Source organism: Lithobates pipiens, unplaced genomic scaffold, assembly GCF_037356315.1.
Source record: "Lithobates pipiens isolate NorthernLeopardFrog02 unplaced genomic scaffold, aLitPip1_a1.2 Scaffold_18, whole genome shotgun sequence".
Classification (NCBI taxonomy): Eukaryota; Metazoa; Chordata; class Amphibia; order Anura; family Ranidae; genus Lithobates; species Lithobates pipiens.
In genome coordinates, this window is record NW_027507758.1 from 309324436 (window position 1) to 309337044 (window position 12609).

Consider the following 12609-nt stretch of genomic DNA (forward strand, 5'->3'; position numbering starts at 1 on the left):
CCAGTTTCCTGATTTCTTGGCCTGTCCTGAAGTACACCGATCTCTGGCTTCCTGACGTCCTGGCTTGTCTTACTATCCATTCTGGTTAACAAACTCTGACTATGATTTGGACCGATGTTTCTCTGTTTACCTTTTTACTATTATTAAACAAGTGTGTGTGTGTGTGTGTGTGTGTTTGGTTTTCTTTGTTTTGTTTTTTAACTGCACTTCTGTCTCGGTCTGATTCATTCTGACATAATCACACTGTATTATGTTGTTATTTTGTTAGCTTATGCTCCATCAAAATTACATATGTTTTGAGAATTGTATATGCTTCTAACTGTGGCCCCAAGATTATCCCTGTACTTACAGTTGAGTAGGGGGGGAAAGACAGAAAGTTATCAATCCATCAAATCCCCCCCAAAAAAATAAACACACACAAAACTAAAGTCAGAATTTTTTTATTTTTTTTTATTACTGTGACAGTTGGCATTGGACTTTATTTAACAAGACAGTCTATGTGGCAACATTGTAACCAAGCAGTAGATATTGGAAATTTGGTATTAAATCTGACTGGTTACTGGAAGAATTGCAAGCTGCATAGGGGCAGATTGTCTCAATCACTGATGTTGATTTACAGGTACCTAAACAAACAAAACCAGAGCAAAGCTGGAGTAGCAATCCATCAGATTTCTTACATTTTAAAAGATGAAATCCCTTCAGCTGCTGTGGGCATCTATCTGCTTCCTATTGGCTTTACTTTTCTTTCTCCAATATTTCAAAATGATCCCCCTTATTGATAAATAAGATCCATTACACAGTTTTTTCTGGACCATTGAAGCCACGTACACACGGGCGGACTGTCTGGCCAACTTAGTCCGTCAGACAATCCGACGGACAGTCCGTCCTACTTTTGAATGAACGGACTTGACCACACACGATGAACAGACAGTCCGTTGAAAGCTTGCGCGATGACGTGTACAGCACGTACAACGGGACTAGAAATACGACGTCCAATACACTGCAATGCAACCTTTGGCCGTGTAAATCCTTTCTGAGCATGCGCCATACTTAGTCCGTCCAACTTGCCTACTCACGAGCGGACTGTCCGCTGAAACCAAAGTTGGACGGACAATATTACGGAAATTCCGAAAGACTTAGTCCGCCAGACTGTCCGCTGAAAAAGTCAGCTGAAGCCCACACACGAGCGGACTGTCCGCTGAAATGTGTTTCTGCGGACTAAGTTGGACAGACAGTCCGCCCGTGTGTACGCGGCTTGAGCATTATTATTTTGTGCTGTTTATCTGCAACATACCGGTTTTTGACATGTCTACTCTAAGTCAACATTTTTGTGTTTAGTAATTCTTACATTACTGTATATATTATTATGCAAAGTATACATTCACACTAAACCGCTAGCAAAACCACAATCAGTTCTTTATGTCTGACATGCTAAACATGTTTAAAATAATAGCTGGCTAAGCAAACAGATGTAAATGAAAATCTGTTTTTACCTTCCAATACTTCTTCTGTCAGCCGGTAATATTATGAAGTGTTTACAGTGCAGGTTTCCCCAGGGCAGCATATTACTTGAAGGCTTTACCCATTTCTCTTATTGTTGAGGAAAAAACTATCATTTGAATTTACAAGCACAGTTATGAGACCCACCAGAGCTGTCATTTTCAAGACCAAGCTGAGTGGTGCTTTGTAAAAAACACATTTAGGAAGCTCAGTGAAAATGTGCAATTGGCAGTCTTACATAAAGAACAAGCAGGTGTAGAAGGTGTGATCACACCATGAGTGTCTTCATGTCAGGAGATAGGAAGGTAAGCATTACACCTTTTGGTAATTAATTCTTTGACAAGTTTCTATGTTGCACAAGGGATTCATTTAAAAAAATAAATAAAAAATCCTAGTCCATATATTAGCATGTTTACCTACTGACCCCCACACTAAATTGATGCTCCGTTCTCAGAGTCGGCATGCTGTTTACCTGGACTTCCATCCTTGCTTTACACAATGGTGTCTTCACACTCTCTTTTATCCATTAATGTATAGGAACAGCTTTGATGAGAAAAGAAATAGACTGCATGTCTCTGTTTTACCATTCAAATGAAAAATCTTAATGTCTTTTTATATTTACCATAAAAAATGATTATCCAGCTACCTAGTTGACTATATTAATATACAGGATTTATATGGCACCAACATTTTGTACAGCGCTTTGCTAAGTAAAGGGAGACAGTACAGCTACAATACACTTCAATTAGGAGTTTTAGGAGTGCCCTGCCCATGAGAGCTTGCAATCTAAAAGGGATGGGCAACTAATACAAAAACTGTAAGGGACGAGCTGATGGAGGAAACAGAATTACTGTTTTTAGGGCTCTGGAGAAGTGATGGAGGAGAGCATTGGAGAATGTGATGAGGGAACTAGGGCAGCAGGAAATAAGGTTGGTAAAGTAGCTGAGGTAAGGATGGCTTTGTATATTGTTATTTTATGTTTAGATTTTATGTTATGCTAGTGGAAGCCATTAAAAAAGGGTTGGCAGAGAGGGTTGGGGGACAGTTAATGGTTGGGAAGGTGAATAAATCTAGCAGGAATATTCAAGATGGACTGGAGGGGAGAAAGCCTGTGCAAAATTAGACCCATGATCAGCAAGTTGCAATATTTGAGAAAGTTGAACAAAAATAGATGGTCATCTAGTTTAATTGGATATGGTAAATATTGCCTGCCCTGCCAGTCAGTTTGCTAGAGGCAGACAATTTTTTTTTTAAAGCCATAACAGGATTGCCATTGAACAGCCTGTAGGTATAGGTGAACCCTTGTAAGATAAATGCTTTTTGGTGCATTAAATGGATAGACAGCAGACAATTCTTAAAGTGGTAGTAAACTTTTACAAAACAAAAAAATCCTCCTGCAAGGCAAAGCCATAATGTGCTAGTAGGCATTGCATACTAGCGCACTATGAAAGACCTACCTTAGAATGAAGTCCTCCAATGGTGCGCTGTCACCAATGACAGGGCTTCCATCTTCACCCGGTCTCCCTTCCAGGTTCATGGGCTGTGATCGTTTGAATGGCTGGGCCACTGCATGGAGCTCTGAAGGGATGTAATGAGTATGCTGTCCCTTCAGAGTGCTTGCCTCTGCAATGTCTCCAGCTGCACGAACAGAGAATAGATCCTAAATGGTGCATGTCTATTTTAAGCTTACCTGTAAATACAAGTGTACCAACGGTGTTTCCTACCGCTTTAAAAATCTGAGCCATAAATAAAAAAAAATGTAAACCTTCTAAAAATGGTGTCCCTCTTCCTGTATTAAAGGGAACCCAGCCATGCAGACAGCTACATCACTTCCTGTACAGGGGCTAAGCAGCCATGTATAGCACACACTTCTGAAGTCTCTTCTCAGCTGTACTCATGCAAATTGTCACCATTTAAGGTGAAAGTTAATATCTCTCATTATCAACAGCCAAGATTATAAGGAGACACAGAGCAGAAAAAGATTGACTTTAATACTGTGGTGGTACATTGGCTAAAACCCTCTAGGTTCATATACACCTTAAAGGGGTTGTTAAGGCTCGTGTTTTTTCACCTTAATGCATCCTATGCATTAAGGCGAAAAAACACCTGGCAGTCACAACCCCCTAGGCCCCTCCGTTTTACTGTTTACCCCGTTTTTTCCAGTATCACTTTAATATCTTCCAATGCCCAGCAAGACTTAATTAATATACCACCATAAATTTTGAGCAGGATATATTGCTACCCCTTGTGCCACTGATTTTTTTTTTTTTTTTTTTTTTTTTTTTTAAAGGGTTGCTTACCTGTTCATCTTGCAAATAAAACAATGCTCCCATTCAGCTTTGTTTTATTTTTGTTTAAAAAATAAAATAAAAAAAACTCTCTGTAAGCCAAATTAGGATGCCCAAACCTGCCCATATGTTCATTCTAACATGTGGGATTGGATCAATCTTGTAGAGCTTTATAATATTACTGGAAGATTCCTTTGCTCTGATTAATTGTTTTCATCAATTTGTGTGAAACATCGCAAAATTCCTTGATATGGTTCCCGTGAATGGGGTAATAAATCATAACATGGAAACTGGCAAAGTCTCCATTAATCGTATTTTTCTGTATTTTGATTAATTCCTATAAGTTTCACATGGCAAAACTAAAAGCTTGTAAAATGAAGAAATGCAGCCTTGGACAAGTTTTAATAATGAGACCGGATGCAGGACATATATTAGAACTCAAATATGAACTAGTTTCACCATGGCAGGAGTAGAAAGTAAATAGAACACCTGCTACTATTGGTACAACAGTAGTATGTACATTATGTGCAATATGGTATCCACAACTTTTTTCTGCACTGGTATTCTTGATGGGCACAAACAAATCTGGACATAGCAATGCATTGACAAACTTTATCTAGTAATACGTTTAGAGATTGCCAACTTCCATTAAAATAATCAGTAACAGACTTTAGCTTTTTGAAGATAACAAGGATATCATTCATATTTCATCATGATTTTTTCTATATTGTGTATATGGTTGTTCATGCTTTATGATGTTAGAAGCTTCTTGTTTTGGCATTCTTCCTTCCAGTTTAGAAGCCATTAGGTGTTTTCTTAATTAAAAACAAGCAATACTGCTATTTTCTTCCTGTACCTGTCAAGATGTCTTTAATACAGTACAGTATTTTGAAAGAATTGAATTACTCTGTTTCAAACTGGCAGCAAGAATTATGACAAAGAAATTATATAACACTCCAGATTCTTTTTCTTTTACAAATTATTGTATGAATTGTGTGTTTTTTCTTTCTGTTATGAAAATAGGATTAGGAGATCAACTATAAAATTGTTATTAGTGACATATACACAACACGATACCAATAAAACATCTTATAGTTATCACATTATACAACAAATTCTTACTAAATATTTAGTCTTCTCTTGTAAGGTTCACTTATTTCATAAAATGCTAATTTTGGGTGTCCGGGTAAATTTTATTCCAGAATGCTAACATGATTATTTCCAGCTATTTTAAATGTCTGGTGTCCGGGCAAAGAGCAATATCAGGAACAGTTGGCTTCTGCACGGTTTCCCCTCCCACTTGTCCCTGATTTTGAGGGACTGTCCCTGATTTCGAGCAGTGTCCCTCTGTCCTTCTTCCCCCCCCTGATTTTGTCCCTCATTAGTGGGAATTCCCACTATTATTTGTTTTTTTATTAATCATCTTTTTAATTTTATTATTCCGTATGTTTTTTGGCTCTGCGTAACTTCTGCATACTTTCAGCTATTAAAGCCATTCAACTTTTAAAATGTTCAGCTCTTTTAGCTGATGATGGGACTATCTACTATTTATACTTTTTAAAATATTAAGCTTTTTAACACTTTTTTTTTAACATTGAAGTCAATGAGAGCATGCTTCAAATCCTTAAAATCTTCTTCCGCTACCAAAAGTTTCAGCTCCTTCATACTTTCACCTAAAGACGCCAAGCAAACTTTAAAATGTTAAAAAAATATTCAGCTATCTGTCTATATCTTTTCAGTTTGATATCTTTTACAGTTTTGTGAAAAAGCTGTTTAAGTTTAGTGATCATTTCATTAAATTGAGGGCATCCAGGCTTTTGTTGTCTGTTTTTGTTTCCATGGTTACCAAAGCTTCTTATACACAGTGATGGGCGGTGGGGGAGAGCACAAACACACCATGTACTGATTTATAATAGAGGAATATGATGGGCAGTTTTGATGGGGCAATTCTCATGGGGCAGTTTTGATGCTGTTCAGCATTCCCACGCATTTTCTCCAGGAAATGCATTTTCTAGTTTTAGTCTGATCTGTATAGTTGTATATAAAATGTTTTTTTTTTTTAGCTATCAAAAAGTGTTTTCTAGCTCTAAATCTTTCATCTGATTTCTAAATGACTGCACCTGTAAATTCCAAAAGCCAATATAAAGGAATAGTAGTGGTAAAAAGGCACTTGTGGGTTTAACCAATCTTGTTGTGTTTTTTTTGTACAATTCTCCTTTAATGGGGCGTGGTAAGGGGTGTGTCCTATACATGCATACTTTTGCCGATAGGTGTCCCTCATTCCCATCTCAAAAAGTTGGGAGGTATGGTTAAATCTGATCTCCGGGTTTTAGTGAAGTTTCAATAGTTTGTTTGGACCACCTATTTACTTCAATAAGATATGCAGCGTCTCTCAGCGCTGTATGGACTGTATGTAGCCCCAGAATACAGTGCTGTGTTCTGGCAGTGGTCTGGGAAATTCCCCTCCCACTTCAGGCTGAGGGGCACTTGGCCTTTCACAGGGAGGTTTGTATTCTATGTGGCTGAGTTGGAGAGGAGGGTGGATGATGTCACAATTTCTGATGCAGCGAATTAGAGGAAGCTTTGTATTTATTCATAGGATTCAAAGCTCCCCTTTGAAAGGCTGAATGCAACCCAGCTTGACTCCGTTTTGTTCCAGGAGGGGTAAGGAAAGTTCCCATCTGACTGCTGGGACACAGTGTTTTTTCCTTCACTGAAGAGGCTGCACTGATTAGGTGGCACTGCAGGGCGCTGATGGGCAGCACTGGTGGGCACTGTTGGGACTGCACTGATAATCGGGAAAAAAAAGATGATCAGTATACAAAAATGTTTCCCTTGTAGGTTGCAATTGTTTTTCATACCTTTGTCTTGTTCATTCACTGTGCAGTCCATGATTTGAAGCCTACTGTCTTGTAACATCATCTTGTTTCATCTGGATGGGAAGGGTTATTTACAGGCAGCACCCACCACCCTCAACCTGTGCTAACAGTATATGATATGTAGTTGCCTAGCTCTCGGTGTGAATGCACTGTTGAGTCTTATTACACCAGAATTGCAGTGTTTGTTATCGTATTAAGCGATCATGTGGCTCTGGTATGAAAATATGCTGGGTGCAGAGAAGTATCAAATTTACGAGTATTCGGCCACTTGCAGCTATTTATTCACATGGATTGCTGTACACAGCACCTGAATTTTCCTGGGCTGAAGAAAAAGCCTGAAATTTTACCCTAACATATTTCCAGCCATTCGCAGTCTATGTGCAGGAGGCCTTAAAGTTATTACATTTGGTACAAATGTGCTCCTTTCTGAATGCATGAATAAAAACTGTGTCTGATTGATTGTTTGTTTTTTTTTTTTTTTTTTTTTTTTGGTTTACACACTGCCTTTCTTTGCCCTATTTCACTTTAAAAATAAAATTTAAAAAAAGGTAAAAAAATTATGCATTTATTTATTAATTTTTTTAAATTTCTCAAACTGGCGGCCCTCCGGCTATTGAGAAATTTCAAGGGGCATTGCATGGCTGACAGTTACAAGCATGACTCCCACAGTCAGAAGTATGATAAAACTTGTCGTTTTTTTAACAGCTGGAGGGTTGCCGGTTTGGGAACCCTGCTCTAACACATTGCACCAGTGATCGTGTAGTTCTCCTGAAGACCTGTCTTTGCATCTGTATGCCCATAAATCTGGGCAAACGGATACACTGATGGGAAGAATCAATGATCTACCATGGCACTTCATCGAGAACTACAACCTGACAAAGGATGTCAGTACTTGTAGTTTATTCATAGACAGCTCTGTGAATAAATGACTTGACTGTGTGGGTGGAGCCCCGCACGGCTATGCTGATTTAAAAAACTGACAGCTAGTACGTGGAACCTCTCCCTGTACTGCTATGGGGGGGGGGGGGGGGGTAGGGCTGATCGGGGAGTGGTTGTTGCAGCATTGGGAACATGTTACATGTTTCCACCCTAAAAATGGGTGAAACATGTAATGTTCCCAAAGGTGAACTTGACCTTTAACTGCTTCAATACTGGGCACCTTTACCCCCCTTCCTTTCCAGGCCAATTTTCAGCTTTCAGCGCGGTCACACTTTGAATGACAATTGCACGGTCATGCAACGCTGTACCCAAATTACACTTTTATCTTTTTTTTTTTTTTTTTTTTTTACACAACCAGAACTTTCTTTTGATGCTATTTAATCACTGCTGGGTTTTTTATTTTTTGCTAAAAACCCGAAAAGTTTGGAAAAAAAAATGTTTTTAGTTTGTCAGAAGATTTTGTAAATAAGTCATTTTTCTCCACTGATGTGAGCTGGTAAGGCGGCACTGAGGGGCACTCATAGGCAACACTGATGAGGCACTAATATGCTGCACTGATAGGGTGCACTGATGGGCACAACTTTACAACACTGTTGGGCACAGATTAGTGTCACTGCTGGTTACTGACTGTCATCATTGCTGGGGCTGCGCTGATAATCAGGGCACTAATGATCAGTGTCCTGATTATCTGTACAGGTCACCCCTGCGAGCAGATGCCGCTGGTCGGCTCTCCTCTCCTCGTACTTTGTCAGTGAGAGGTGAGGAGAGCCGATAAACGGCACTTCTGTGTTTACATGTGATCGGCAGTGATTGGACACAGCCAATCACTTGGGTGAAGAGCCAGTGAAATCGGGGTCCCAGGGATGTGGGGTGCCCGCATTCACCACTCTGAGTGCAAGAGCGGTGACACCGGGGTGACATCATATGAAGTCATCCCAGAACGAGGTGGTTAAAGAGGATCTCCTGTCTCTCTCAAAAAAAAGAAGTCAGCAGCTACAAACATTGTAGCTGCTGGCTTTTAATATAAGGACACTTACATGTCTATATCAGAAGTGGAGGATCTGGTACCTGTCAAAACCAGGTACCAGCTCCCCTCCTAAAAAAATAAAGTGCCAAATGTGAAGGAGGAGAAGGAAGAACAGAACTTAGTGATGTTCCACTTTAATCTAACTTGGGCGATCAGCTGCTAATCTCAAAACTGTTCTTTTGGGTGGGAAAGGGGAAGGATATATCTATATTTTTTTTACCTGTACCATCCCAGTGACCAATGCACTCCTTTATTGTTCTGGTGTTCTTTTGGAAATAAAAAAATAAAGGAAATCTACTGGTAAGTTCCAACTATTTCTCACTCCATTTAAATTAAAAAGTTCAACTATAGCTGAAGCTTTAATTTCAACAAGGTGTTACCATGGGGTTTAAGAAAAAAAGGGGCTCTATATTCAGTATAGCATCTCTTCTCTGCAGTATTTGTATTCAGACGTTCCAACTGCTTTTCATCTACTTGCCAAGGCCCAAGTAAAAAACATGCTTTAAATAAAGACATTTTTATTTTTTTAACTTTTTTGTTGTTGTTGTACTTAAGCTTGTTTTTGATTGAAAACAGATTTAGGGTTCATATAGAATTGAGGTTTTGGTGGGGATGGCAAAAGGGGGGTGTTCACTTTCTGCTCTTGAGATCCTTTTCTGCACGCCCATAGCAAAATATTATTGCTTTTGATGTGTTCAGCAGGCAGTAACATGGTTTTGATGCATTGGTGTGGCATTCATAGGGTTAAAACAGGTGCGAAATATTGCTTCCTCACTGTCAAACACCTCTGAAAAGTAAACAGAATGTAGATCCTGCCACACATCTAAACATACCCTTACTTTCAAGGATCACAACAGAGACTTTAAAGTTGGGTTACCATCGGTTTCTGTTGTTTATGTTGGAAGGTTTGCAGACTGATAATTGACTTGTTGCATTGTACCCATCACCTGTCTTCGGCAAGATGAGAGTGAGCAGGGCTGGACGCTGCACGCCACATTCGCCATGCGGTGCACAGTAAACACAAAAAAAATCCACCAGGTGTCGGGAAAAGATTTTTTGGGGGCAAAAAAAAGGCATGTAAATACTGGGCAGATAGCATTGTCAAGTACTATAAAAGACAGCAATGGTAACTTACTTGTTTTTGCCACTACCGGTTTACTTAATAAAAAACGGAGACTTTAAAATTATGTTTTCAAGCACCAGCATATGTGCTATCCCTCAGATCTAAGGTTCTGTGAATGATATGTGTTTTACTGATCCCAGGATTTGTGTCGCAATGCTGTCCTGATAAACTTCATAATGCCAGATCATTTGAGAACTGCTCGTATTTCATATTTATTAGCAAAATGAATAAAAATTCACTACCACCTTTCTAGGTAGCTATCTAGCTATTGTAAAATTTACCTTCAATTTTCCCACCTTCTGTTCTTTCCTAGACTGTTAAAAGTGTGTGGCTTGGAACTTGTGCGCCTGGAGCTGGCCTGTGGCCACTTTTTAAATGAAGCATGCCTGGAAGTCATTGCAGAGATGTGTCCAAATCTTCAGGAATTAAATCTCTCCTCTTGTGATAAGCTGCCACCTCAGGCTTTCAGCCATATCTCTAAACTCTGTGGATTAAAACGCCTTGTTCTCTACCGGACAAAAATAGAGGTAAAGACAGTCTACTCTTGGTATTAATTTTAACAAGTTGAAAGCATTTATCACATTTCATTTGTGTGTAGAGCAAAAGAAAAATGTATGTGTCTGTCGGCCTATGACATAACCAATCTCTGTAAATGAAAATTTAATTAGCAACTGGCAACCCTTTTTGTTTTTCTCATTGTATGATGCCATTAGTTGAATTGTGTGTTGTTTGCAGACTTGTAATCAGCTTGAGGCCATTCTTCTTCTTTTTTTTTTTTTTCCTTTTTTCCATCTTTCTGTTTTATAAACTGGTTACCACTGTATTTGAAAAAAAAATATGTTTTTTTTTAAATTAATTTATTTATTTTTAAGAAAAACTTCTCATTTACAACTGTCACTATCAGTAAATAAATATAGAGTAAGGGGTATATGCAGAAACTGGAGAGTACAAAATGTGGTGCAGCTCTGCATAGAAACCAATCGGTTTTTCAGATTTTATAGTCAAAGCTTAACCATTTTTTTTTTTTTTTTTTTTTAACTAGTAATTGCGGTGATCAGCGATTTATTGTGACTGCAACATTATGGCGGACACGGACAATTTTCACACATTTTTGGGACCATTGGCATTAATACAGTGATCAGTGCGATTAAAAATGCATTGATTACTGTAAAAATGTCACTGGCAGTGTAGGGGTTAAGTGTGACCTAATGTGTGTTTATTACTGTAGAATCCTGGCTTGGCGTGACACATCACTGCTCGTCCTTCCCTATGACAGGGAACAGATGATTAGTGACAAGCTCAGTAGGAAGCACGGGGAGAGGTTTGTTTACACTTACCTCTTCCCATTCTTCAGCTCTGTGACCCGATCGCCGCCGGTGTCCCGCGGCCACGGTCACGGAGCTCAGGACCGGGTTGCGAGTGCGCCGGCGACCCACGGCTGGGCTCTTAAATGGCAACGTGGCCCAGCCGTGCCATTCTACTGCCGTATATCGGCGTGAGGCGGTCCTTAAGTGGTTAATTGAACAAGCTGAAGTTAGTACATTTCCCCCCATAATGTCTTGTACTTTGATACCATGACACTTCACTCTTCTGCTGTGCTAACTTTTATGTAATGCAGTGGTGTTTCAGCTACAATTTATTAGTGTAACCTTTCAAAACACAGTGATCTGCCTTCGTATTCAGATACTATCCATGAGGAATGGAGAAATAGTTCCCATAGATGAAAGTGGGGAGAATGGTAAGAATAGGATTTTCATGAAAATGAAAAGAATCTGGTTTTGTAGACATAGGTGCTCTCCTTGCCTCCATATGCGCTTGCCTTTTTTTACCTTCGTGAATAGAGTGAATAAATGTACTCTAAATATGGCTCTAAATATGGCTGATCACATCCTAAACAATTTGTACACAAGCATTTGTCTGAATTTTTTATTGCAATTGGACATAACCTATTTTGTATCAATGGTATATTGGCCCATAACATTTGAGTTGTAAGCGGCAGATAAATTGGATTTTGTGAACTGTAGATGACTTTGAGTGCCATTTGAGTAGAACTAGGGAAAGCTTAAGCAATGATTCCTGGAAAATATTAAATATTTCTTTCTAGAAGAGAAGAACCCAAAAGGGCAAATGCATGCGTCAGACCCTGGGGCCTATATATGAAAAGTGACCAAAGAACCAAGAAATCTGTTCTTGTCAATGGCAACCAGTCCCAATGCTTGTTTCACTTTCAGATCTGCACTGTAAAAATGTTGCTTGGATGCTGACTAATTGCTATGGGCGGTACGCTTCTCATAAATATGCCCCTGTGTGTTTCAAGCATAACACAGCTTTTGTGTAAATAAGCAAAGCTTACAAGTGATTGCAAAGGTAGAAGGCATTTCACGTTGATGCATCCTATCCCCTACATTTTATATGCATTTCCGTTAGATGATGTTACTGTTTAGTGAACTGACCTCAAACACTAGCCAGCCACAAAATTTGGGTTAATTTTTTTTAGTGTTTTTTTTTTAAACTTCATGGATACGGTTGTATATGAGCATTCTCCCATTCACAGGGGAGCCAGTAATGAAAATTGTGTATGATCATGGCCCTCAACTGATTGCATTACAGTACCTGATGGTGGCTTCACACGTGAACCTGCAATAAAGTAGTGCATCTTCCTTGCAAACAGCAGATCACCCATCCCTCTTCTCTCTCTGTGGTACCTAAGAGGGGAACTTCTGATTCCTTGCTTTAAGATCTCTAGGTTGGACGATTTACTCCCAGTGTTTCTAGGTCCTGTCTCTTTTCCTGTGGTCCTGACCATCTCTGCACTTCTGACTTCCCTGTGGCCTTAGTCAACCTTCTTCTTAA

General features: G+C 39.3%; 1 protein-coding gene across 1 annotated transcript in view; it reads left to right on the forward strand.

Annotated features, from left to right (window-relative positions):
* The window catches only part of FBXL4 (F-box and leucine rich repeat protein 4), an 83003-nt gene that overhangs the window by 44656 nt on the left and 25738 nt on the right, over positions 1-12609 (forward strand). Inside the window, exon 5 of the mRNA XM_077487206.1 lies at positions 10070-10283. Coding sequence (XP_077343332.1) covers positions 10070-10283 — 214 coding nt within the window. The remainder of the gene's footprint in view (positions 1-10069; positions 10284-12609) is intronic.